This window comes from Xiphophorus couchianus, chromosome 17 (assembly GCF_001444195.1).
Source record: "Xiphophorus couchianus chromosome 17, X_couchianus-1.0, whole genome shotgun sequence".
Taxonomy (NCBI): Eukaryota; Metazoa; Chordata; class Actinopteri; order Cyprinodontiformes; family Poeciliidae; genus Xiphophorus; species Xiphophorus couchianus.
The window spans coordinates 4,069,564-4,094,216 of record NC_040244.1 but is presented as its reverse complement, the minus strand read 5'-3'; the positions used below and the strand labels follow the sequence as shown (position 1 = coordinate 4,094,216).

General features: G+C 38.9%; 1 protein-coding gene across 1 annotated transcript; it reads right to left on the bottom strand.

Moving 5' to 3' along the window:
* Positions 1-789: 789 nt before the first annotated feature.
* On the bottom strand, positions 790-23,937 carry ube2h (ubiquitin-conjugating enzyme E2H (UBC8 homolog, yeast)). Its single transcript, XM_028043647.1, has 7 exons — positions 23,625-23,937; positions 8,096-8,172; positions 6,777-6,851; positions 6,663-6,702; positions 5,972-6,024; positions 4,698-4,826; positions 790-4,593 (listed from the first exon to the last, which is right to left on the bottom strand). Exons 1-7 carry the CDS (start codon positions 23,675-23,677, stop codon positions 4,469-4,471), a joined length of 552 nt encoding a protein of 183 aa, XP_027899448.1. The 5' UTR covers positions 23,678-23,937; the 3' UTR covers positions 790-4,468.
* Between the last annotated feature and the right edge of the window lie 716 nt (positions 23,938-24,653).

The following is a 24,653-nucleotide window of genomic DNA, read 5'->3' as shown; positions in this document are numbered from 1 at the left end:
TAAACAGCCTTATGTCAGAACATTTATCCCCCCTGCTGTGATTATACAGAGGGCCGGTGGGGAGTTTCAGCTGATGGACACAGGAACAGAAGATGAGCTAGCGCCCTCGTCTGGTCCGCTGGCAAAACAGCACCCAGTGACCGCAACAAACTAGGAAATTATCAACTACAGTCGAAGTTGTTCATTTACCATGGAATAAAAAAAAAATAAGCTAAACCTCAGGAGATGGACATGAACCATCTCCATTTCAGATAACAGCAAAGGCACCTGATGTCCTCCATCAGCTTCACAGCACCGACAGGAAAGCAGGCCTCACTCTGGACATTTCTGCACCAACCGCTGAGCGAGACCACACTGACACCTAGTGGAATAATGTGGAAAGCAAAAACTTCCACTTGAACTTGAAATGTTTTACTAAATTATCTACTAAAATAACCAATTAAAATGTCGTTTTGAAACAGTTATCATTTTGAATAGGTTAAAACATCATCAACAACAAAATACATTTTAATCCATGAAACTGAAAGCTAATAAATATAAATGTTATTAATCAAGTTCTCACTTCTACATGTAGAGATAGAAACACCCAGAGTAAACTACAAGTTGCATTAAACGGATGTTTTAGCTACCACTGAAGATAATCAGTCTTAAAAATTATTTTTATTTTGCTGGATCGGTACAACACTTTCTGACTTTTGAAAGAACAAAACAAATGCATCTTTTATGGCACTTTTAAATATAGGACTTACCAAGCATACAAAAGAAATCAGCATCACACAGAAGCGCATATACATATTCAATGTTTTATTAAAAAAAGAAGTTATAACAGTTTATTTTATACACAACTATTTATGAGATTATAAGCCTGTTAACAGAGAGCATTTGTCTTTTTGACAAGCATGCCCACTTCACAATGGGGGAGGGGGAAAAAAAGGGAAAATAAGATGAACAAATTAAGACCAGAATGAACTTCTTTTAACAAATCAAAACATAAAACCTTCTGTCTTTTTAAATGCTGCAAGTATCACACAATAGGTACCAAATACATAGTTTTTTTTTTTCAAACTTACATGTTCAAAGCAGTGTGTGCTTGATAAAAAGGGGCTGATGATGGTAGGAGTGCCTGGAAGGGGTTAGAAAATCCACACAAGCACCAGAAACTGAGTGAAGGTGTGCACTGAAAAGCATGCAACTGCTAAAAGGAGACAGTCAACAAAGCGGAGGGAGAGAGAGAGGCGGGATCTTTTGTGCAGACGACTCTTCGGTTGTGCTAACAAAGAGTGGGGCTTTTAAAGTTTGGCTTAAGCTCCTCGTCGTTTTATCCGAAAGGGTGCACAGGCGAGCACAGATTACGGTCCTTAACAGCCAAGAAGCTCCAAGATGGGAACCAACATCAGGTCAAAACTAGACATTTTAATGCTGAGTGGATACAAAGTGCCAGAAAAGTTTAAGTAATTTCTCATATTTGGGTGAGTCGACCTTATTTTCATGATTCTTTTCTGGAAACGCACCAACCTCAGCGCTCCGGTATAGCAATATCTCTGAAGTAGAGATGCATCTATCAGGCTTTTCCCAGCCACAAAAAATACCTGGCAGGACAAAAAAGTGTTGCAAATTGTTTGACAGACATGTTAGTTTTGAATCCAACAAAAAATGAAAGAATTACAAGATTATTCTTATAGATGCGTCAATGAATGTGACCTCAAATTTGATCTGATTTCAGTTAAACTTAAATAAATGCCCTGATGCATTTTTATGACAAAAATGTTCAGTCTTAATTTTATTAATTTAATTAGGGGGGGGGGGGGGGGGGGGGGATTTCAGCATTTGACTCACTTATAACCAATGAGAGATGACCAAAAGGAAACTTGCAGATTCCAATTTCTGGCTGACTGACTGACTGGTGCACTTCCACTCTCGATGGTTTCAATAGTATCTTTTTTTTTTTAAAAAAAAGACGTTTGCATGATAAATCAGCTCGTATATTAAAAATATATTTTCCTAGGATGGCCAAGGCAAGTGTCACAAGCAGCAGGTAAACTAGTAGGGAACACGTGGAACATCTTGAAAAGGAAAGCTTTCACCAAAAGCCACACAGCTGCAGGTGAAAGAAATTAACACATCTTTTAAAAAAAAAAAAAAAAAATCAAATTGTTCTGTTACAAACTGAAAACAAAAGGGATGCCTCTGCATTTGAACGAGTGGATGTTCAAGAGCACAAAAACAGTCTGACAGTAGAAAGATCCGAGCCACATTTCTGCTTTCTGTACAAGTCAGATCCGTCACAACCGCTGCGCCTCAAAATAAAATCGCTGTACAAGCTCGAGCGGGTGCATCTATACGGTTAGATGAGAGTGAAAATTCCCCGTTACTAAAGAACCTCATTAATAGGTTTACCAAACTACAAATCTATCTATCCTGACGCAGTAAAAAAACAAAACAAACACACACAAAAAAAAACAGCTCAACAATTCCTGCATGATTTTCTGCCTGTTTTTTTTTTAATACCTTCTAGGTGAAACATGGTTAACCACAATGCAGAACAGAAGCAAAGAGTACTTCAAACATTCGCTATAATAAAACCTGGGGCGTTTCAGATGAATTTTGTGTCGGCGCACAAAGACAACAGAATGGACTCACACCCAGAAAAGAAAAAAAAGGAAGAGAGTTAAAACGATGTGCTTCTCTAGAATATTACAAGTCGTCTCCATGGCTTCTTAAATACATGGTTTTTGCTGAGTTTCTTGATGCAATGATGAGGCACAGAAGAGAGGGGGGAGGGTTAAACTGAAGGTGATGTGATGACTTCCCAGAAGCATGCACTATTCATCTTGGGAACCAGAGCTACAAAATATGTCAGTTTTCTGTATTTGCACCAATTTTCACCCTGATCGGCATCAAAAAGTTAACGTTTTGGCTCAAACTGTTTTTTTTTATTTTGTTTGGTTTTTTGTTTTTTTAGGAGGCCAGAGCCATATGCAGTAGACAGACACTTTATTGTTTTTTTTTTAAAAAAACAAAAAAACTCAATATTTTTATCACAAAGTGAACATTTTTTTTCTTTTTAAAGAGTACATGTAATAAAAGTTTTTGGGTAATAGAACCAACTTATATTTGCACTTGTACTGTTGTTCTTTCAGCATCATTACTTACCACACAAAGGTTTTTTTAGGTTAAGGAGACCAATTTCTACCTACATTTTTTTTCCCCCAAATGTCTTTTTCTTCTTAGTGAAAGCAGACTGCCACTTGTCAGGTAACACAGCACAGGTTGGACCAATTGCAAAGGGGATAGAGCAGCGGAATGTGAGAAGGACTAACCTGTATGTAGCGACCAAAAAAATAAATAAAAAAAATAAAAACCTAAGAAACAGAACAAAAAGTGCTCTTCATTTTCAGCCCAATCAACCCAAAAACTCAAAGATCATTGAGTGTGGGATGCTTCACAAGTTTAAAACTCCCTTTCATGCTGGTTTTTAGCAACAAGGACAATCTGCTTCCTGACTAAGAATAATTTTATTCTTAAAAAAAAAAAAAAAAAAAACAGGCCAAAAATATAGTTTATATTACAGACTTTTTTTTATGAAATGCGCTTAAATCAGATACCCAGAGCAATATGTGTCACCCTGTAGTCAGACAGGCATTCATCTGTTCTGCAATATCGGCCTGTTTTTTTTTTTCTTTCTTCTTTTAAACACCAAGACGGTCAACAGACTAAAACAAAAATATGTAACATCCAACACAGCACTTAAACCGAAACAGACCTTATTATTCCAGACTTTTCTTCATTAGTATGTTACCAGAGATATGCTTAGCAAGTATTCTGCATTCATCGATGAGTATCTACTGGGGCTGTGTGCCTTAAAATAAGAGTTTTGTAACCTGAATAAAACAGAAGCATTTCCTCCCCCCCCATACTTGCTCTAGTTTGCAACAGTTGTGCGCATCGCAGCCAGCACAGCAGAGAGGGACAGGGGAGGGACATGCAGAACGTGTTTCGCTTCAAATTTGCAAGGAAAGCCAACTTTTGTCTCAAAAGTTATCAAGTTTTTACAAATACTGTCTTGGAGGAGATGGGAGCACTTTTCACCTTCAAAGAGCAACCGACATGTTACCAATTAGCATGGAGGGACGTGGCTGGCTGTGTCAAATGGAGAAAGAACAAAAAAAAGTCTAAGCAAAGGAACGGGACGCTTCGGGTGGAGGAATTTTACAACATTGAACAAATGCAGCAGAGATTGTGAACGCTATCGGGGAGAACGACTATAGAGGAGAAGGGGCGTCTGTCAAAACACACCAAAGGCTATATATCCATAAAAATCCTTGTTTAGTCGTAATAATAAAAATAAAAAAATCAACTTGTTTAAATATGAATATTATAAGTCTGCTTTCTCGTGGTTAGGAAATCAAATATAGTCTCTGTGGGGGGGTTAAAGGAAGGGGAGTGATTGGGAGGGAACCCTTTATTACTACAACTCCATGTCCTGGGCTTCGTCTTCTGAGAAATCAGACATGGAGCTTTCAGATGAAGAGTCTCCCGTTCCTTCCTCCTGCTCCTTCAGGGCTTCCTCTGTTGCATATTTCTGAATGTACTCTGGAGAAGAAAAGACAAAAACAGAGTCACAATGGCTCATAGGATTAAAATAAAAAGAGCAACTTTTTATTTTATTCTTTGTTTTAAACTCGTTTAGGATTTACCTTTGATTTTTTGTTTGTACTCCTCTGGCCGATGAAGATACATGGCAGCTGCATCGCCGTTAAGGGGGTCGATGGGGTTTGGGTAAGCCAGCAGTTGGGGCAGGAACGATTCAAAGATGTTGGTCAGATCTAAGCATGAAAACAACAAAAAAAAAGGTCTGAATTTGACCATTGCAAAAGGTTTATAGACACTAGAAGTTCATAGACACTAGAGCTAAACCTAATAGAGCAATTCTAACCCATTAATAGAAAATGTTCCACTGCAGCTCTGGCCGGGGCGTTTTGGATCGATGTTCTGTTGGTAGGTGAACCTCCCAACGCTCTGAAGTCTTTGAAACCTCCAACAGGTTTTTTTTTCCCCCTGCATTATGTTTTGTGTGAACATAAATGTTTTTCTTGCTGCTGTTCCACAGTATGACTACTTTTTTCCTGTCACTCTCCCAGCTGAGCTGTAGGTCTCTGCAGCTCTTCCAGAGTAACCAATGGCTTTCTGCGCTCTTTTTTATTTTTTTACCTTGATAAGGTGCTGTTTTAAAAATCCGTAAAGTAATGAGTTCAAATATTTTTGACTCAAACTTAATTTTTTCATAGCTGGTCTTTTTTTAGAGAACCTGCAATTCTTCCCTTCTCCACTCAGTGTCACTGTTGGGTTTGGTCAAATTAAGCAGCTTCCCTTGTCTTTTCAAAGCAATTAGAGCATTTTAATGCTTTCAAAACCTCCCCCTTTGTAGGTAAGCCCTACGCACAATTCTCTGACTATTGGCCTAGTTGAAACACCGTTCTCCAATCTGACTGTCTTTATCAGATTGACATAAGCACAAATGGTCAAAGAAACAAAAAGAGACTATGAATCTAAAACTTATCATCCCATGTGAGTGCACCGGTTGCAATTAACAGAAATCGACACTGAAGCGTCAGCTCTTTACATCACGATAGCACCATTTCTCAGTTCAACTGAGAAATGGTGCTCTAGAGAGGAGACATCATGAGAAACTAATCGGGAAGAGTAACAAGAGCAAGCCATCTTAAAGCCGGCAAACAGAGACTCATCTGTCTGAGGTGAAGGTTTCCTGACCTTGCTGGGTTGCAGCGTTACCTTATTAGTGTTTACTTTTCTCCCCCAGTAAGTAGAATAGGACCAACGGTGGTTGTCTGGTGTGCTCAAGGGGCTAGCTATTCGCCCCTTTTCACATGGTTTGTGCCACAATGAATTATTCACACGGGTTTGGGTGGACGAATTTAATTTAAACATGTACGTCTGTGAAGTCACTCACCATAAAGAGCTGTCCATGTCTGGTTGATGACATCTAAGCACACTGTTCCTGACCTGAAAACCCAGAGGAAATCAAGCATTTAACACACTTGGGTATCCCAACAAAACAATGATACCAATTACACATTAAGAATGTATCTAGTAGCCAAACATTAAACTTTTGGAATGGCCTTCCCAAAATATCAACCTCAACCGTTTTTAAACTTCTTAAATATGACTAAAAGCAAGGTTAGATCCAGAAATGTCTTTTCAACAAGTTCTTCAGATTCTGGTACAATAGTCCAGGTCAACTATTCCGTCAGAATGAAGTTAGGAGTTTGTCAGTGGTGTGGTGTGAGATACTGTAGGTCTATTTCGCCTATAAATACCTTATCCACCTTATGGGCTGGATTAAGAGTGAATTGGAATCATAAGATCTTTGAAAAGCAAAGACATGTTAAATAAAAATCAGTTTATCTCAACCAGAAACAAACCCAATCTGTCTTTGGACCCCAATCCTATAGATAGTGTGGTGTGCTCAAAACATATTCCCTTATAATTGGAACTGTATGTCTATAATAGAACGCCGTACAATAAAATGTAGTAAAAACTAATAGCTTTAATAGTCTGGATGTAATATAATTACAGTGTAAAAAAACACGACAAACACTCAGAACACCATTAACATAAATATTTGACTTAAACGGACTCACGCTTCATCAATGTTGGGATGAAAAATCTTGTTCATGAATCCTGAAAGAGCAGAGTGAAATCAGCACAGTCTCAGCTAAAGCTAAACATCGGCTGCGTGACGGCAGAGCTCCTACCTATGGATGGCGATTTGAATGGGTATTTATCAGGAAGATCTACTCGCACTTTCCACACACCTCCCTCGTACGGCGCTGTGCATGACAAGAGGAAAGGAGATGATAAAGGAAGACCAGCAAGCACACAAAATTGTCTTACTTCCCTGATGTTCCACCCTTCACACACTCCAGCAGCCCTTAAGTTGCGTCAATTTCCTCCGCTGCAGCCGGGCTTTTCACTCCCATCTCTATGCCTCTTTTACAGCGTTACGCATTTCAGCCCGTGAGAAATCTTCACCTTCGAATCATTTCAGAATTATTCACAGACATCAAAGAGGAACGAGAGCAACGTTAGCGAGTGTGCTGCTCTCCCAGAATAGCCGTGTGTAACAAGAACCACGTACTGAAAGTGGCCAGCGCACACACTTGTTATGGCTGGACGACGATGCACGTGTACGTCGGCGTCCAGCAGCAGCAGCGACGCTTGGTTTGAAACAGTTTGGAGTCAAGAGGAGCCTCTTCCTCTTTTTACCGATGCATGAGGGGCAGCGTGTGGCAGATGTTGTGAACACAATAAGGAGGAAGTATTTCCTGCAGATGAGGCCGTGGCTCTACTTTGTTTCACACTCCGTAGCCTGAGGTCTGGTTTCAATTCATTTTACATTCCTACCAGGCTGTGCGGAACCTCCGTTTTTCACACAACAGAATCCCCTGATCTTTAGGATGACATTCATTATCGGTGTGTGTGCGTGTGTGTGTGTGTTCTGGAGTTCTGTAGTTAATAACTGAAAAATAACCACATCACTCCACCTAATCAAGCAGCTAACCTAAGATATTATGTATGTTACTCCAACCAAAAAGGACAAAAAAATAAAATTCTGCACAGTAAGACCTTGAAAACTACTAAGGGGGTTCCATAAGGTGCAACGCTCAGTCCTTTGTTTTCTGGAAATATACATAGCCAATGACAGGCATTCTGAACTCTGCTTTTTTACATCTATGCTGATGACACAGTAATTTAGATGTTCTATGCCTACTTCTGAACAAGCTTCTTAGTATCTCCAACAGACCTGCAGAGGTATACAAGAACAGCTCTGTCATTGCCAACTTGCTGTAAACACATAAGATCATGTTAAAAATATTTAGATTTCTTGAGCAGATAACCTTGGAGTGTATGATGAGAATTTCATCTCAGGTCATGCCCGTTTAAAAACTGGTTGATGATAAATGACTGGTTGGAGAAACATTAAAGTGACTAAACTAAGGAGAGAATATGTGGCTGAAAATGGAATAAAAATATAAAAATTGCAAGAAAACAAAAATCAAGCAGGAATACTTACTTCCTTGTGGGCCATAAAACTTCACTACAAATTCATTGAGTCCACTGAGGATGGTGACTTCATGCTTGCTCTCGATGCTGAAAGACTGTTAAGGAAAACTGCTTTGTGATCAGACAAACAAAAACAAAACCACAAAAATAAATAAATAAATAATCAAAAGCCATTAAAATTTGGTTGTATAGGAAAACAGAAAACATCTGAAGTTTGCTTTTCTATTCTCTTCCCATGGCTTTACTGCAAGAACACAACAAGTTGCTTTAAGTCTATTTTCCACACATTTAGCCCATCTTTTTTCATTTTAGATTGTGTACCAACAGTTTAGGAAATCTCCAGTAGGAAACATAATCTGATATCAACACAAATATGCAGGAAAAAACCCAATATGATTTTATTTGGACATTAACTACAAACCACTGGCCTTTTCTCTCTCCTCCTTTCCCCCCCAATTATTTCATTTTTCCCCATTCAAGGTTAAAGCCCTTCTTATTATTTAAATTTGTTCATTAAATGATTCTTAAAATATGCATCACAGGAGAAAATTGTTAGAAGAAATTCCAAGTTGTCCTTCAGTGAAGCACAAAATTCACAATAAGAAACCCTCGAGGCTCGAGCTGCATGAAACAAACACCTGTGAAGCTTAGGTTTGCTCAAATTTTTACTCTTTTAAATCCCATTTATTTTTCCCCCCTTTTTCTTGTGGGCAGAGAAAAGAACCACAAGAAGCAAAACAAAAGAATAAGTGAACAAATCAACCACTAAAGGCAGCAGCGATTGATTGAGAACGTACCCCGTTAGTAGCATCACAGATATCAATGGGTTAAATTGAACTGGAGGTTATTTTAAGCTCCAGTTTAGTCCGCTAAGAGCAGAATGATTCCCTGGCTTCACTAAAGAAATGTGTCACTGTCAGACAGAAGAGGAGGCTTTCTGCATGGACGTGAACTTGAGTCGGGGAGTCTCTTTCTGATGCGAGTCGAGTGAAATCCAAGAAATACTGATAAATCACCGACACAGAGACATCCGTGTAAAGCAGCCCAAACTTCAGGAGCTGATAGAAACCATCCTCCCCAAGTCCAACTAAAAGCAAAGTGTTCACGTGTTGCAGCTCACCAAGCTCTGTTCTGGATGTAAGCACTTAGGGGCATTTATCCAACAGTGAAACCACTGGAGTGAGAGAAAAGCTGCACATACAACACAGCGGAGGGGGGATGGGCGGCAACGGTTGCACTGGAAGATAACAGTGCGACAAGGTGGGGGATAAGAATCCATACGGATAATGCTGCAGGTTAACCATTTCAGACTCAAAGTCGGACCCGACCTCATGGTGTAAAATTTGACATAAATGCTTTGTGTCTTCAGAATATATGAAAGCATAAGAGGTCTTTACTATATTATACGAGAAAATTTGTTAGCCAGATATGTTGTCATCCAGTTTTTTAAAAAATAATACAAAAAACCCCAAAAAACTCCCCAAGTCTCTAAGTCAGACCTGGGTAAGCTACAGTCTACATCCATAATATTTTGATGTTGAAAGCAAATCCAGAACGTCCTATTTTTGGACGTCAAATCCACATAAGCCACAAACATAGGCGGTAAAATGATCGCCACTTCAAATAAGGTTTAAAAAGAAAAACTGTTGCTTTTGTCACCAGAACTTGTGTTTGAGACGAGACGCACAAAAGCCAGAGTCTGAGTTTGGCGAAAATAAAAAGGCTGCATCCCAAAAGTAAAAATAAATAAATAAAGATAAACCAATAATTGCAGGCTATACTAAAAAGTAAATTTATGAATTTCATCTTTAAAAATGTTTTTTCTTTTAAGAGAGAGCCCAAGTAGTACAAGGCCTGGGTTCCTCTACTGGTATTAAGGGATCAAAACCACTGAAATTTTCTGTTATATCATTCCTGATGTGTAAATTAAGTCGTTTTCTGGTCACAGTGCTGTTCTGCTCCATATGTCACTGCAAGCTTCTGTTTAGCTGACTAAAAGGAAGTACAATAAATAGCATTTAGGAACAATTTCCTGCCAGAAATAACTAATAGTTTCCTTCAAACTAAAGGAGCGTCATACATCATGACTATGCTGGAGGGGAAGCTACAAGCGGCTAAGTCATTTTGGTCAAAACACCTCTAAAAATATACAACTTAAACAGATCATTTATACATTTGCTGATGTCTCTGTATGACATCAACATAAATGTCAGCTGGAATGACTATGAAAGACATGTTGCACTACCTCAACAACAGCAGGAGTAATTGCTGCTGTTGTGAAATTGTTTTCTAACACTCCTGTGAAAAATTTCCAGCTATTACCATGACAACGTAGTATTTTTGACTCGAGCTCGTCATATCATGAGAAACGGCTACCTGCCCATGCTTTCTTAAGAACATCCTTCCCTTTGACAGTGAATATAGCTGGACTGGGTACATTCCATCTCCTATACATCATCCCACCAACAACAAAGCACTGCAAATTAATATGACGGCGTGGCGAGCAAGTCTGAACCCGAACAGTGATGAATTTTATCTGATCAGAGTCGTCACGTGAGCTAGCGCTCTGAGTCATTGGCTCTTAATTTCAGACGGGGAGGCTCGAGGCGATCACTTCTCATAGAGACTAAATAACAACGCCTCACTGATGAAGACGACTGCATTACGCTCCAGAAAGGAATGTGACAGAAATCGGTCAAAGGAAAAACCGAAGCCTCTTGATTCTACAGCTGCTGGTAGAGCGGCTTCAGAAGGTGGGGATGGACATACGCTGCGTGGCGTGTTACCAAAAACTGGGTTTGGATGCATGCTAAAGGAGTTTCTCCGAAGACATAAATGCTAGAATAGCTTGAAGATGAAAATAATAACAACAACAACTTTGCACAAACTGAATTTTATGACGTTTTATTAAAGCTCTTTCGTGGTTTTCCATCTTAGCATAACACCTGTCCATCCCCCAACTTGGATTAGTACACATCATAATCTGAGGACAGTACCAGGTCAATATCTTTTTATATACACACACATAATCTAACACACAGGGGTCAGTCAAACCAGCAGAATGAATGAACAAAACACAGACATATCCAGACTATTTCACACATGGGAACCAGAATATAAAGTAGTTTGAAGCGTTTTGAATGTAAGCTTACCAACTCAAGATTTAAATATATATAGTTGGATTGGAGCCAGTTAGTTGCACTTAATTTTATTCAGGGGTGTCGGAGTGAAAGAGGCTGAACACAAAGGCCTGTCAGGTTTTTTTCAGAGTGGATTTCAAAACCATGAATCACCTTCTCCCCACTTCACTATGACTATCCGTCTGTCACATCAAAATCCAATAAAATACGCTCAGTTTTGTGGTTCTAACAAGAATTATGAATAGATAAAACCCAATTGTGTTACCCAATGTACTTTTGGTTTGCTTGCGGAGCACATCGTCAGCCTGAGGTGTAAATATATCCGGTAAATGGCATTTTCAGCTGCGGTGCAGACATGTTTGTTGTTCTTCTGGCCCTTCCAGGCCACTGTCCCCGTTTGACCCCGGAATCAAAATATCACATCCCGCTCAACCTCTTTCCAAGTAGGGAAAATAAACATGACGATGAATTATAAACAGCTTGCTGTCAAACAATGTGGTGTCATATGCACTCGAACATCTCCTCCTTGGAGACGGTGTTTGTTGAACTTGCAGCAGGAAAGTGTTTAAAAGTTTCACAACCCTTTCTCTGCTTTGTGTACGAGCAGCAGGAGGCAGGAAAACACAGCTATGTTTCCTTGTTTTGTTCCATTTTTACAGGAGGAGATGAGGCTTTCAAAAAAGCAGTTTTAGAAAGTTAATTTTTTGTGTTGTAATCTTCATACATTAAAGAGAGAAAAAGATATCAAAGTTGAAAAATAAAATGAAGCACTGGCAACAAACAGCCTGCAGAGTTTCTGCAGATTTCTAATTCATTCTAGATTCATTCAGTGAATCAGATCATAAGACATTTTTCCAGTCTGGGTCTCCATGTTTCACAAATCATCAGAGAACACAATCCTGAAATTGGTGAATCAATTCTACAATAAAAGGCGTTTTTACTTTGTAGACCAACTTAGATCTAGTTTATTGTAGAATCTATAATACTTGTCCTAATTAAATCATTTGTGTACGAGCTCACTATAAATACAGAATATGTCGAGCGCGGTTTATCTGCAGTGTTTATACATTGGACCTGGAATCTAAACCAGGTCCAGTTCAAAACTCTTGTGTAAGGGGGACTAATTTCTTATATTGTGTGTGTGTGTGTGTGTGTGTGTGTGTGTGTGTGTGTGTGTGCACATTGATATATTGGTTCTATTGCTAATTTAAAAACCAAAACCATCAATAAGTTTAACAGCAACAAAAGCTGTGAGTCAAATTAAAAAGTAGAGTAGTGCAAATTAAATAGTAATAATAAAAAAATAGCAGCAAAACATGGATATTTTGTCGAAACATATGTAATTATCTTTTAGATCATGGAATTAGGAGAAAAATCTTGAAACTAAAAATTTTTTCTGAACTTACCCCAACTCTGAAGATGGAAAAAGAAAATCTAATTCTAGACTGTTTTAAACTACATGAGATGATTTAAAAGACAATATATTGTTGATTCTGCCTCAGAAGCAGCACCATTTTCCAACTTCACAAATGATCCACACAAAGAAGTGATTAAAAATCTCAAATTATTTATACTCAATCCAGATCTAGCCAAAGCAACGTAAAAGAAAAGTTACTAGCAGAAAAGTTAGAAGCACGTTTCATGGCATATGACTAAAAAGGCTGCAGAAAGGAGTGTTAGTGAAACTTTTTAAAAGGAAGAAGAAACAAGATAGCTTCAACAGAAAGAGAGAAACAGAGAGCAAGTTTTACAGTAGAGATGAGGAACTCTGCACCAGAGACCTCTGTTTCACTTTCCCTGCCTCAAACTCAACTTGAAGCAAGACTACAATGAAAAAAAAAAAAAACCTTGAAGATGAAAGGCAGGAAACACAGCTGCTGTCACTGGGGTGTGAGCGACAGGTAGGCTTCCTCCACAAAAACTAGAACTACACAGAGTAAAAAATGAAAAAAGTCCTTAAAACGTTCCAATCTATCAATTCTAAAATGCCTAACAAGAACAGAAACACTAGAATATACATCTGAAAACGAACAACCATTAACGTCTGTAATAAATAAACTGTTCTTTCAGTGGTGTTACAGAAACGAGAGCCTACGAAAGTTTCATTTTGCATATTTAATTTGGAGATTATTGGTTTGCAATCGCTTTGCATGCACGCGGCTCCGTTTAAAGTCCAATCCTGTATTCAAATATGGCTGTTTGTGCATTCAACTTTGTATGTCACCGAGCAAAGTAGATTACTGTGCGACAGCACACGCTGAGCACGCCGCCTGAAAAACCGAGGTCGAGCTCGAGCGAGCACGGCAGCCGTCCTGCAGCGGCAGGCAGGGCGACGGGCCCGGCTGTTGCCGTGGGAACGAGATTAAACCAGATCAAACCCAAACACACAGTTTCACCCCCCTTGCAATTATCAACAAACTTCAGTGACCCATGACTCCATTTTCACCTCCTATGACTGATATTAACATTAGCCACAAACCAGTTTAATCCATCACATTAGTCCATGAGAAACAGTGTTATTTAACAAATCTTACTATTAATTTCGAAAAGAAATACCGTAAAAGTGCCAAATTCTATTGAATCAGCAACTACTGAAATTCCTCTGTAACTTTTTAATGCATCTTGGGGTCTTAAATACTCTAAGCGCATAAAGTTAAGTACTTATTTATAGTGCCACAAATATTGGTCCTCCGGTGAAAAATGTGCAAAACATTTTATTATGAGTGATTGTTAGAAGCAGAAACTCACACCGGGGGGAAAAAAAAATTAGAAAACTAAAGAAATTAATTTGTAAATTTTTCTAGATGAGGAACAAAATCCCAAGTTATGAAATTATAGCTTTGAAAAAAGAAAAAAAAATTTTTCTTTATAACCACTTACTGCTTTGTGTGCCTGTTGGGTGGGTATTATGATTAAAGAATTAAAATACAAAGTCAGTTATCGGTACCTACATGTTACTACATGTGATTTTAGCTTTAATATATTGCAGTTCACGTGCTTATAGTTTGCGCTTTAAGCATGTAGTGCTCTGTCTAATAGTTTGCGCTCTGTTTGCTGTAACAATTTCAGAAATCACAAGATGCTCCAGCAGAAACATTCATTTATTATACGAAACAATCCTGCATTTATTCATTAATCAACCCAGAAATAAATGATTCAGTCGTAAAGCCCAATACTTTGATAAATTCTCATCATAAGGGTTGTTGAACTGCTGTTGAAAGTTGGCAGTGCTGTGAGGCAACAAGTACAAAAATGTGAAATTCATCCAAAACAAAAAGTGTGTCTCATTTCAGAAAGTGAAATTCTTATATCTGGATTCGTTACACAGTATCGTATTTAAAGCCTTTATTTATTGTAATTTTGATCAATGTAGTTTATAGATAATGAAAATCTGAAATTGTGTCTTTCAAAAAATTTGAACATTAGAAGAGATAAAGAGAAAATACAATACTTTCAGACACAAATGTCAAGTTTCTGAGAAGTATGTTCATTTCTATGCCCTCAGTCAGCCTGTTGCTCTGCTGAGGTGTAATGGAAGCTCAGGTTGCTTTGATAGCAGCTTTCAGGTCATCTGCCTTGATGGGTCTTATGCGTCTCATCTTTCCCTTAACAATGCCACATAGATTCTCTTTGGGGTTCAGGCCAGGTGACTTTGCAGGCCGATCAAGCACAGTAACACTACGGTCACTGAAGCAGCTTTTGGTACCTTTATCAGTGTGGACAGGTGCATAGTCCTGCTGGAAAATGAAACCAGAATCTACTTGTCAGCAGGAAGAAACATTAAAAGGTCTAAGACATCCTGATAGATGGCTGTGTTGACTGAACCTCAGCGTCCTACAGTCATCATCAATGACCAGAAATGTTACAAGCAACATGGATTCTCTTCCTCCAGACTCTGGAGTCTTCATTTCCAAATAAAATGCAAACTTAACTTTCATCTGAAAAGAGACTTCTGGTATCTGCGGTTCAGAGGTGGCTTGACAAAGAACGCAAAGTTTTCCTTCCGCTCAATTTTCTATGACTCTACTTGGATACAGCCCTCTGAACAACCAGCTTTTGAGGCTTTCGCTCCTTGTGGAAGATATCAATGACCGTCCTTTGGTCATCTGTCCTTCAGTCTTACCCATTATTGTGCAGCCTACCGACCCAGACTGAGGTCCTGTTTAAAGGCTCAGGAAACCTTTGCAGCTGTTTTGTGTTAATTAGCTCATTAGCAGCACGATTCTCTAATATGATTCTCTGTACGAGTTTTACTTTCTGAAATGAGTGACAAAATATATTTAACTTTCTCACCTTATATTTGAATTCTTTGTAGCAAGTAAAATGTCCCCATCCCAAAAGACTGTTAGCACAAACAGGACTTTATAAAATAATGATTTACATTTTACTAAGAATCATAGATCCTTATTGCCAGCCTATTCATAAGAATATTAACTCAGAGCCAATTTATAAAATCTGTACATTGATGAAGTTTGTTTGCATTGAAATTATAGAAACACTAAAATCCATAACAAATGTGCCTCTGATTGAGTGAACATGACAGCAAGAATTCCTCCTTCCACACATACATACGTAGCATCCTCTATTACACCAGACCTGCAGAAGCTACACAAAAGAGCCTCCAGAGTTTGCCACAAATTAATAACAAAAGCTTCCACTCAAACCGACTGCATTTTACTAATGTTCAAATGAGAAGTTAGGCATTTCAGAACAAAACTGCAGCTTAAACCGACTTGCTCTCAAAGCTTTCAGCTCCTTCTGACACTTTCAGTGTCTGAATACTGATGGTGAGGCCAGCATGTGTGGGCTGCGCAGAAGAAATCCTTGCAGCAGGTTTTACATATCAATGGACATATGGCCCCAAAGGCCTGACTCACTCAGATCCACATGTAAATGTCTGGCAGATGAAGTGGTGCACTCACTTTAAAGGTTGGATGGGAAATACATGAACTGGGAATAACTTTACTTCGTTTTGCTTTGAAAAAGGTCAATAATACAGACCTATGGAGACTTTTTTTTTTAACACAAGAAATTAACTACCGACTTAAAAATAAGACGAGGGGAATTCTTTAGCAGTAAAAATACAAATGTAAAAAGCAGAATAATGCACCTGAAACTCTACGACGCCTTGAAATAACTTGAAATAATACCTCAACAGAACCTCAACACCAAAAAAATAAATAAAAAAATCTCCTTTTGCAATGCAGATTTGCCTTCCATTAGATGAAAGTCCAAATATACTGAAGGCTACCTCCCAGAGAGCGAGCTGAAGCAGCACAGAAATGAACAGGCCAAGTTCTTTGTCTTCACTGCTGAGAGATGAGAGCCCACCCACCGCAATCAAATGTGAATCCTTCAGCTGCTCCTCCTCTCAGCCCTTCACTAAATCAACAGTCTATTTACAGCTACAGCACGCAGGGGCCCATCCGTGCATGTGTGCGTGTGTCTGTGTGCGAGTGTCTCGGCCGCATGCGCGGAGGAACAAATGACACGATCATTAATGAACACAAAACTGAGCCAGGGCAGGAGACACAACGGGCCGAATCTGAGGCGACAGCCTAATGAGGAAGCCTCAGACAAGGTTTGCTGTCTGGCATGAGAACGACAAAAGGAGGATTTCCAGCTGTGTAATGAAGGAACAGCTAACCTGAAATTCAAAGTAGTGATGAAAAAAAATATATATATAAATATATATATATATATAATGCAGTGTTCATTTTATCAATTTCTTCCAGACAAGAAGCAAACAGCAGCTGATTAAAAAGATGGGGCGTGGACGTTGTGGACGTGCGCTCTTTGATAAGGGTCTTTACAAAAATACATTTTCAACATTCAGACAAATTCATTTAGAAGATAATAAAATAACAAAAAAAAAAACATAATTACACTCATGCATGGAAAAGACTGGCTAAGCTACCTAGTGGCCAAAAAAAAAGAAAAGAAAAAAAAGAGGCGAAACAATAAGGAAGTTCAGTCCATCTGTTTTTCTGCGGGAACTCAGCCAGATGTGCAGGAAGCGTCACTGTAAGAGCAGTGGACTTAACGCCGAGGGGCTCAAGTCTCCTCCAAATGAAGGGGACCGGCTCCTGGACCCACAATGTAAGACTGTCAATCAAAGTGGGGACCTGTTAAGACAATAGCTTTGTTCAAAGGTCAGACAGGCTATTCTGTTAGACCTTTTAAACAACCAATAAGTATAAAATAAATAAATAAATAAATATTTTCTATAAAAAAAATATCACAGACTGAAGATATTTACAGTTTTACCAATTTTAAATAAATGGTATGGAATGGAACCAGTCAAATAAATAAAGGGCTGATGTTTACTATACATGCAAAAAAAATTTTATGTTTTCCTTTGATACTAGGAAGTAAAACATAGGGTAACAGTTTGCCATACAGTTGGTGCCTGAAGCAAGTTTGGGATAGAGAGAAGTGAGCATCATGTGGATTTATTGTGAAGTCACTTTGAAACTGCATGCTTTTCTAATATGGTTACAACAAAACTAGCTTAAGTCTTAATAAATAAAATGTAGAACTATTCCTGGGGCTGGTTTTCATCACTGAAAAAAGCTAACAGCCAAGTCAGTGAGAAGTACATTTAATGAAATAATTTGAATAGAGAGGAAATAATACAAAGTATTGTCAATTTTCTAGCCGCTTTCTGAGCAAGTATGTGGCGGCAGTGGAGAGAAAAAAAACACCTAGAACCTTTAAAAGTAGATCTGCTACTTTCAGACCCACTATTACTGTTACAATGAAGCTCCCAGCTATTTTAACATCCAACACCATAAAGGCCTAATGTATCAGGTATGATACTCAGAAAATATTATAAACATTTTGTTAAAAGCATCAAATACAATGAAGCTTAATTTCGAAACATTCGTGGTAGTTACTTCTTGTATCCCATTTAAAGGGTAAATAAAGAAACTCATAACCCTCTGCAGTGTATTCCATCTTTGTTGTCTGAATTTTTCCCACTCTTCAAACTTCTTCTATTTTTTTTTACCCACTTAAATGCTGTGAAGCTATCCCACTCCGTCTAAAACACTAAATCTGCTTCAACTCCAGCTTCTCTCAAATCAGTCGCTCGTTCAGGAAAGAGCAGAAAACTGCTGGTAATTCCCTTCAGCAGACCGCGTTCAGTTTGTCCAGTGCAGCGATAATAGAGTGGGGGAACGTGGGGGGTGGTGGAGGGGCGAGTGTGGAGGTGGAGGTCCGATTAGCCGCCTGTGACTGGGTGACACATTCTGACACAGCAGCAGGAGGTGGAGGTCACAGGGGCTCCTGTAAATGGGAAACACAAAAGAACGGCGCGCTGATGCTGTCCGGATGTCTCGTTACCAGAGCACAATGGGGCCAAAAGCAGAGAGCAGATAAAGCTCAGGAGTGAGATTCAACTTAAACGGGGAAAGATGGAGGGCTGCTGATAAAAGAAAAGCAGAAAATGAGCTTATTTGGAAGAGAGAGAGAGAAAAGCTGCCATATCATGCGGCGTTAATATGATGGATACTAGGGTAGGATAAATATTCAGGTCCCCTCCCTAATAAATCCCAATAGTCCTGAATATGAATTATAACCAGCCATGCTTCATGGAACTCCTCTCCATTCCACACTGCAATCATAGTTGAATCTTGCCAACACACACTCACACACCCTTTCATGGTATGAAGATTTAAGAAATGGAAAGAAATGCATACATGTTAGCAAAAAAAAAAAAAAAAAAAAAAAAAAAAAAAAGCAGTCAGACTGAGCTCGTCAGGCCTCCTTTGTCAAACTTCATTTACCAATCAGTGCTGCCACAGTTTCCACAATGTTGCATAGCAAACAAAAACTTAATAATTATCAAGTGGAAGGTAAATTAAAAACTAAAACTTTTTTTGCAAAGAGAAATAGCAAAACAAAATTGAGAGCCTGAATATAATTCAGCCTTCAGAAGTCACACACAGGTAAGTAATGAAACAATATCCAAGCTAAGAACATCTCATGAACCTCTGCTCAAGCCATTCAGCAAGTCAGCCTATGTTGAAAATATAAAAGTCTTATCCTGAGTGTAAAACATTGCAACAAAAGCCAGCGTCCTCACAGTAGAACACGGTGGTGGCAGTGTCATGCTGGCATGCTGTACTTCAGCTGTGCCAGGGAAGCATGTCAATGCTGGAAGGAAAATGAATGGAGCTAAAAAGAGGTTGACCTTCCAGCAAAGCAACGACCCCAAACACACCGTCAGACCTCCGATACAATTATTAATATCAAAGCATGTTCTTATGGAAGAAAGGCTCAGTCAAAGTCCTGACATAAATTCAACTGGAAGTCTGTACAACATTTAAAACCGATGCTCAAGAATACTCTTCACCTAGTTTTAATAAAGTTGAGCCTTTTTTCAAAAAAAAAAAAAAAAAAAAAAAGGATTGGCTCAAAAACAAAACTTTCATTCCAAATTATAATTATGTCATATTTTATGTTGTACACTTCAGTAATGAAGCAAAATGTGAAAACTTTACAAGTCACTGAGTAGGTTTCAGCTACAACATGGATCAACATTTGTTGACCTGGATTTTAACCAGAAACGTCCTCTGATTCAAACAGCTACTTTAGCATCCATTGAAACAAATGTGGCCATCCACACATATGAGAGAGAAAGCTACAGCTAATCCTGCACAACAAGCTGAACCTAAAGCTCTTTGCATTGTCACAGTCTGCACAGATCCTCACTGAAGAACACTGTGTTCCAGAGAAGTTCAAGAGCAACATGGAATCCATAACAGGGAAAAGTTACACAGGTCGAGATTCAGACTGAACACCTTTTGCTGCTCAAGTCTAAACATCTTTGTAAAAAGCTGCAAAAGAACAGAAAGAAACCTTGGGCAAAAATCGGAACTGAGCAAAGCAGCTATGAGCTTATAAATATATATATATATATAAAATAAATAAATTAAAATGCAAATTGTCGTCGATCTTAGGAAAGAAAAAAAAAAAAGAAGCTTTAAACCAATCATGTTACACGTTGAAGTTTTTCTGAGATTTCTGAAGACAAATTCCCTCATGGCCTCCGCTCCAGATTCTTAACTCTCTCTGGCGTTCACCGCAAATTAATTCATGCAACCTCTCTGAAGCCATCTTAAAAGTGGTGTGAGTTTCAGGCTTCAGTTACACCCACGGAGGGAGCAGATAGGCGGCACAGAAAGGCGTCAGCTGCAAAGTTTGGTTTTTTTTTTGCTTTCTGAGAATCCAAACAGAGTGAGGTAGACTGCTTTAATTCTGACACACACAAAAAAAATTAAACCTAGAGGTGGTGAATCCCACGTTTTAGTCTGGCATTTAAACACACGCTCGCCTTCTTGAACACTTGCTGCTGACCGCTAACGCTGAATGCTCTGCTAATAAACACAGCTCATTGTGCAGAGCTGAGCAGGTGGCAAACAGCAAATCTGCTCCAGCCTGTCAGTCAGGCAGCTGAATGAGGAGAGCGGCTGTACAACTACTGCAAGATTTTATGCACTAAGGGGGAAAAAAAAAAAAAACAAGACAGAGAAGTCTTACTGTCTGTTTCACTCGTCTGTCACAGCTGCAATAACCATATTGGGTGTCAAGTAGGGGAAGCAAAAAAAGACTTGCTCAAACAAGTGCAGTTTCTCATAAGCAAATGCAACAAAATGCCTCAGGGAGTAGGCCAAAATTAGAGAACTCAATTCTGAAAGGAACATGTTTGATGTGTGAATTTTTGGACTGAAGAAACACACAGCTGAGTAATAGCGTATGGGTTTCCACTCGGCTATGATTTTACAAATTATAATGTTTTTTTTTTCTTTTCGTTTGTTTGGTTTAAAGAACAAGCCTGAAAAATGTAGCTCTGTGTGGGATTCTGGTCAACGGCATCAAGCTGATCAGCTGGCATTCATAAAAAAAAGTTTGGCAGATGAGTAACTTCTAGCAGATTTCAACAAATTATCAAGCAAACATCAACTAGACCATATGGATGTTTTAACTACTTGGTCATTCCCATCTGCCCTGTTCTATATATAAAACTTCTGTGTGTTTTGTTGTTAAGAAATGTTCCTGAAATCCAAGCAGTATTCTTACATGTTGCACATTTTGAAATTGTAAGGACTATTACAGTTTGATGTACTGTGCAGTTCTAAGCCACAAGTCCCAAGGACGATTAGGAGAAATTGTAAGATCCACAGCTAAGGTGAGAGAATTTAAATTTTTTTAAAGGATAATATTAGAAATTAGACAACTTTGAGGAAACGTCGCAAGATTAAAAAAAAAAAGAAGAACAGAAAAAGCCACTGCTGTAAAAATAGCAATGGGAAGTTCCAACTGCAGTTTAGGGAAGAATGTGAGACCAAGACTGAACTTTCTGGCCAATACAGCAGATGACCAGTACTCCGCATAAGCCTGAACACAACAGTCCATGCGGTGAAGAATGGTGGCGGCAGCGTCATGCTGAGGGGGGATGCCTGTCTTCAGTTAACTTAGTCAAGAAGATGGATGGATGGAAATACAAAGCAGTCCTGGAAAACAACCAGGAAGACGTTGCAAAAGACATGAGACTGGAGTGAGTCAAAGTCCAGAACCAAATCCAATTGAGAATCTCTGGCAAAACTTGAATATTCATATCTGACTGAGAGGTTGTGAAGCAGAATTGGCAAATATTTCAATCTCTAGACGGTATGTAACAGAGATGTACTGAAAAGCCTTTGCAGCACTAACTGCAACACAAGCAGCTTAATGTGCAGATGCCGTATCATCAGACTTATACTTGAGAGAATTTTTTTTTTGAAAACTACATATGATTTTCTTTCCTCTTAATTACACAATAATTCATCCTGGTCTATGGCGTCATAGATCAGGATGCCAAATCTCCATAAAACACTGACACATTTATGGTTGTAATATAAAAAAGTGTGAGTATGCTAGTCAAAACTTGCTATGGGAATGGAAAACTTTATTGACTAAAAGAGCAAAAATAAAAAAATAAAACAAAAAAAAAAACTATTAAGTCATTTACGTTATACTGAGCTAACAAACTACATGTAAACACGGTCTCTTTGATTCCACAGAAAAGCCTGGTTGGTAGCTTTAAAGTTAAAACAGAAATATATTAAAATCAGTTTTTATCATATTCTCTCCCCTTTCTTGATAAATCTGTTAAACCTGTCTGGTCAACCTTCCCTTACTGATTTCATTTGACCAGCCCACTTCAAACCCCTTATTTGACTAAGCTGCACTGCCATCCCATCAGCTGTTCTAAGTCCCTCCCCCTTGTGGTTTCCGGATAGTAACAGGCTGCCCAATCACTTAGCTGGTTTTTTCACCGTGCTGGAACAAAAAACAACAAAAAGAGGGGCTACCAGTTCATAACGTTCAGGAACAATTTATGGGGCTGGAAATCCGTTTTGTTGCTGCTCTGGTTCAGCTGGACAATTCGCTTTTGTCAGAGCCAAAATACAGCAGCACTACAAAAACAAGTCAGCTGATGAAGGCTCTCAATAATAATAATAGTAACAAAAAAAAAGTAGGAACAAACTAGATGCTGCTCTGCAGCTCAGACTCCAATGAGAACGAATGCTGTTCGTAAACTACAGGATCCAGCTCTCTGAATTAACACCAGTAAGCTATGAGACAGTGAAACAGAGTCAGATACACTGATCAGGTGGCCATTTTGATGTTGAAATTAACCAACAGACTACACAGCAAAGCTCAGCTGCGTTTCAACAAACAAAATTACAAAACCTCAGCGTGTTGGCGGACAAAAGCAACGACATAAAGACGGGGAGGAAAATGTACTCGCTTCAACGGCGAGAACAGTTTTTCTATTGTAATGGAGCGAAACAAAAGAAAGCTGCTGCTTCCGTTAACCTTACGTTATGTAAACAAGCCCCTGCGTAAACGTTTGAGGGGGCAGTTTGACTCAACTCCCCCCCCCCTTCCCTTCCTCCTAAAAAAATAGCAAGCTGGACAAAGAAACCAAACTGCCACAAGGTGATTCATGTAGTACTGGTTCTGTTAGTGGTCAAACAAGATGAAAGACATTCACAGAGCAGCAGAGCACTAGCTTCGTTCTGGGACATTCTTAATATACACAGCATACTAAGCTAATGTTGGTCACATATTGTGCATAAACGCTACATGAACCTGTGACCGATGTGATTGGCTAATAGAGTTGTCCCGATAAGCAACTGAAGGTTCGCAGGACAGAAATAGCTAACACTTGGCTAACGCTATCAAAATGTTGTTTACACAAAACAGCACTAATTCACACAGAAATTCCTATATGTTTAGTCATACAAAGACTAACGAGCAGCATTCATTTAAACAGCCCACACAGCACTTATTCATACATGACGGATGTTAACACGTACTGTTGTTTATGTTCTGTTAAAAAAAGGATACAGTTTCACCACATCGGTATCCATTCGCCTTTTACCCGGACTCGGAGACGACATTTTTTGTGCTATTTCCACCGCAGAACGCCAGTAAGTCAGCTGAAAGCCAGCTCCCAGGAACGCTAGACAGTCTAGCGGTCGATACTATCCGAAAGTTAACATTTGTTTTCCCAGATGTTCACGACAGAACCTCCTCACGGTGAAGTGTCTCCGTCCTATTGAGGGTTTGAGCTATACGTTAGATCTCCTGTTCACTGCCTTCTCTGCGATCTCACCATGGTTCTGACAAGCAGGGATCCCTCCGCGAATTACGCCATATATGTGCGCCTAGAAACGCCACCAAATATGGCCATGTTTGTAGTTTCTAGACTAGAAACTACTGTCCAGGGCCAAAAGTGCTAGAAGCAGCCCAAATGTTTTAATGTTTTATGAATTCATGGTTAAATAAACAATTGTTTACCTGACCATTTAAATATGCATACACACACACACACATATACACAGGAGTAAGGTCCTGAACCTTACTCATCACATTTAAGGGGCGGGGCTAATACAATTATAGACCACATGATTGGTCAGCAAAATGATTGACTGCTGACCAATAAGTGTGAGACCAGGGAATGGTCCATAATATTTTTATGTGTGAATTTATTGGAGGAAAAGACACATTTGAAAAGAAGAAAATATTATTTACCTATTCATGTAGTTTCGCCCCCCCCCCCTTACACTATCCCTTTAGTGTACGCAAGACTTAATGGCTCAACCCAAAGAATAACAATTTGGTCAAAAATTAGCAATGCAGTATTTCAAAACTTAACACAAAATTAACTCTAGCATAGGAAATCAGTAGATTTTTTATTTTTATAGGTACTTAGAAGCACAAATTAACTTAAAGGAGATAAGGATGTATTGAAAAATCATGGAGTTTTTCTTTCAAACTGCATCAAATTCAGCTATTGCAGCTAACCTAAATCAAACTCCTGAAATTGTTACATCTGTTGTATATAATTTATTATCTGCAGATTAATGTTACCCC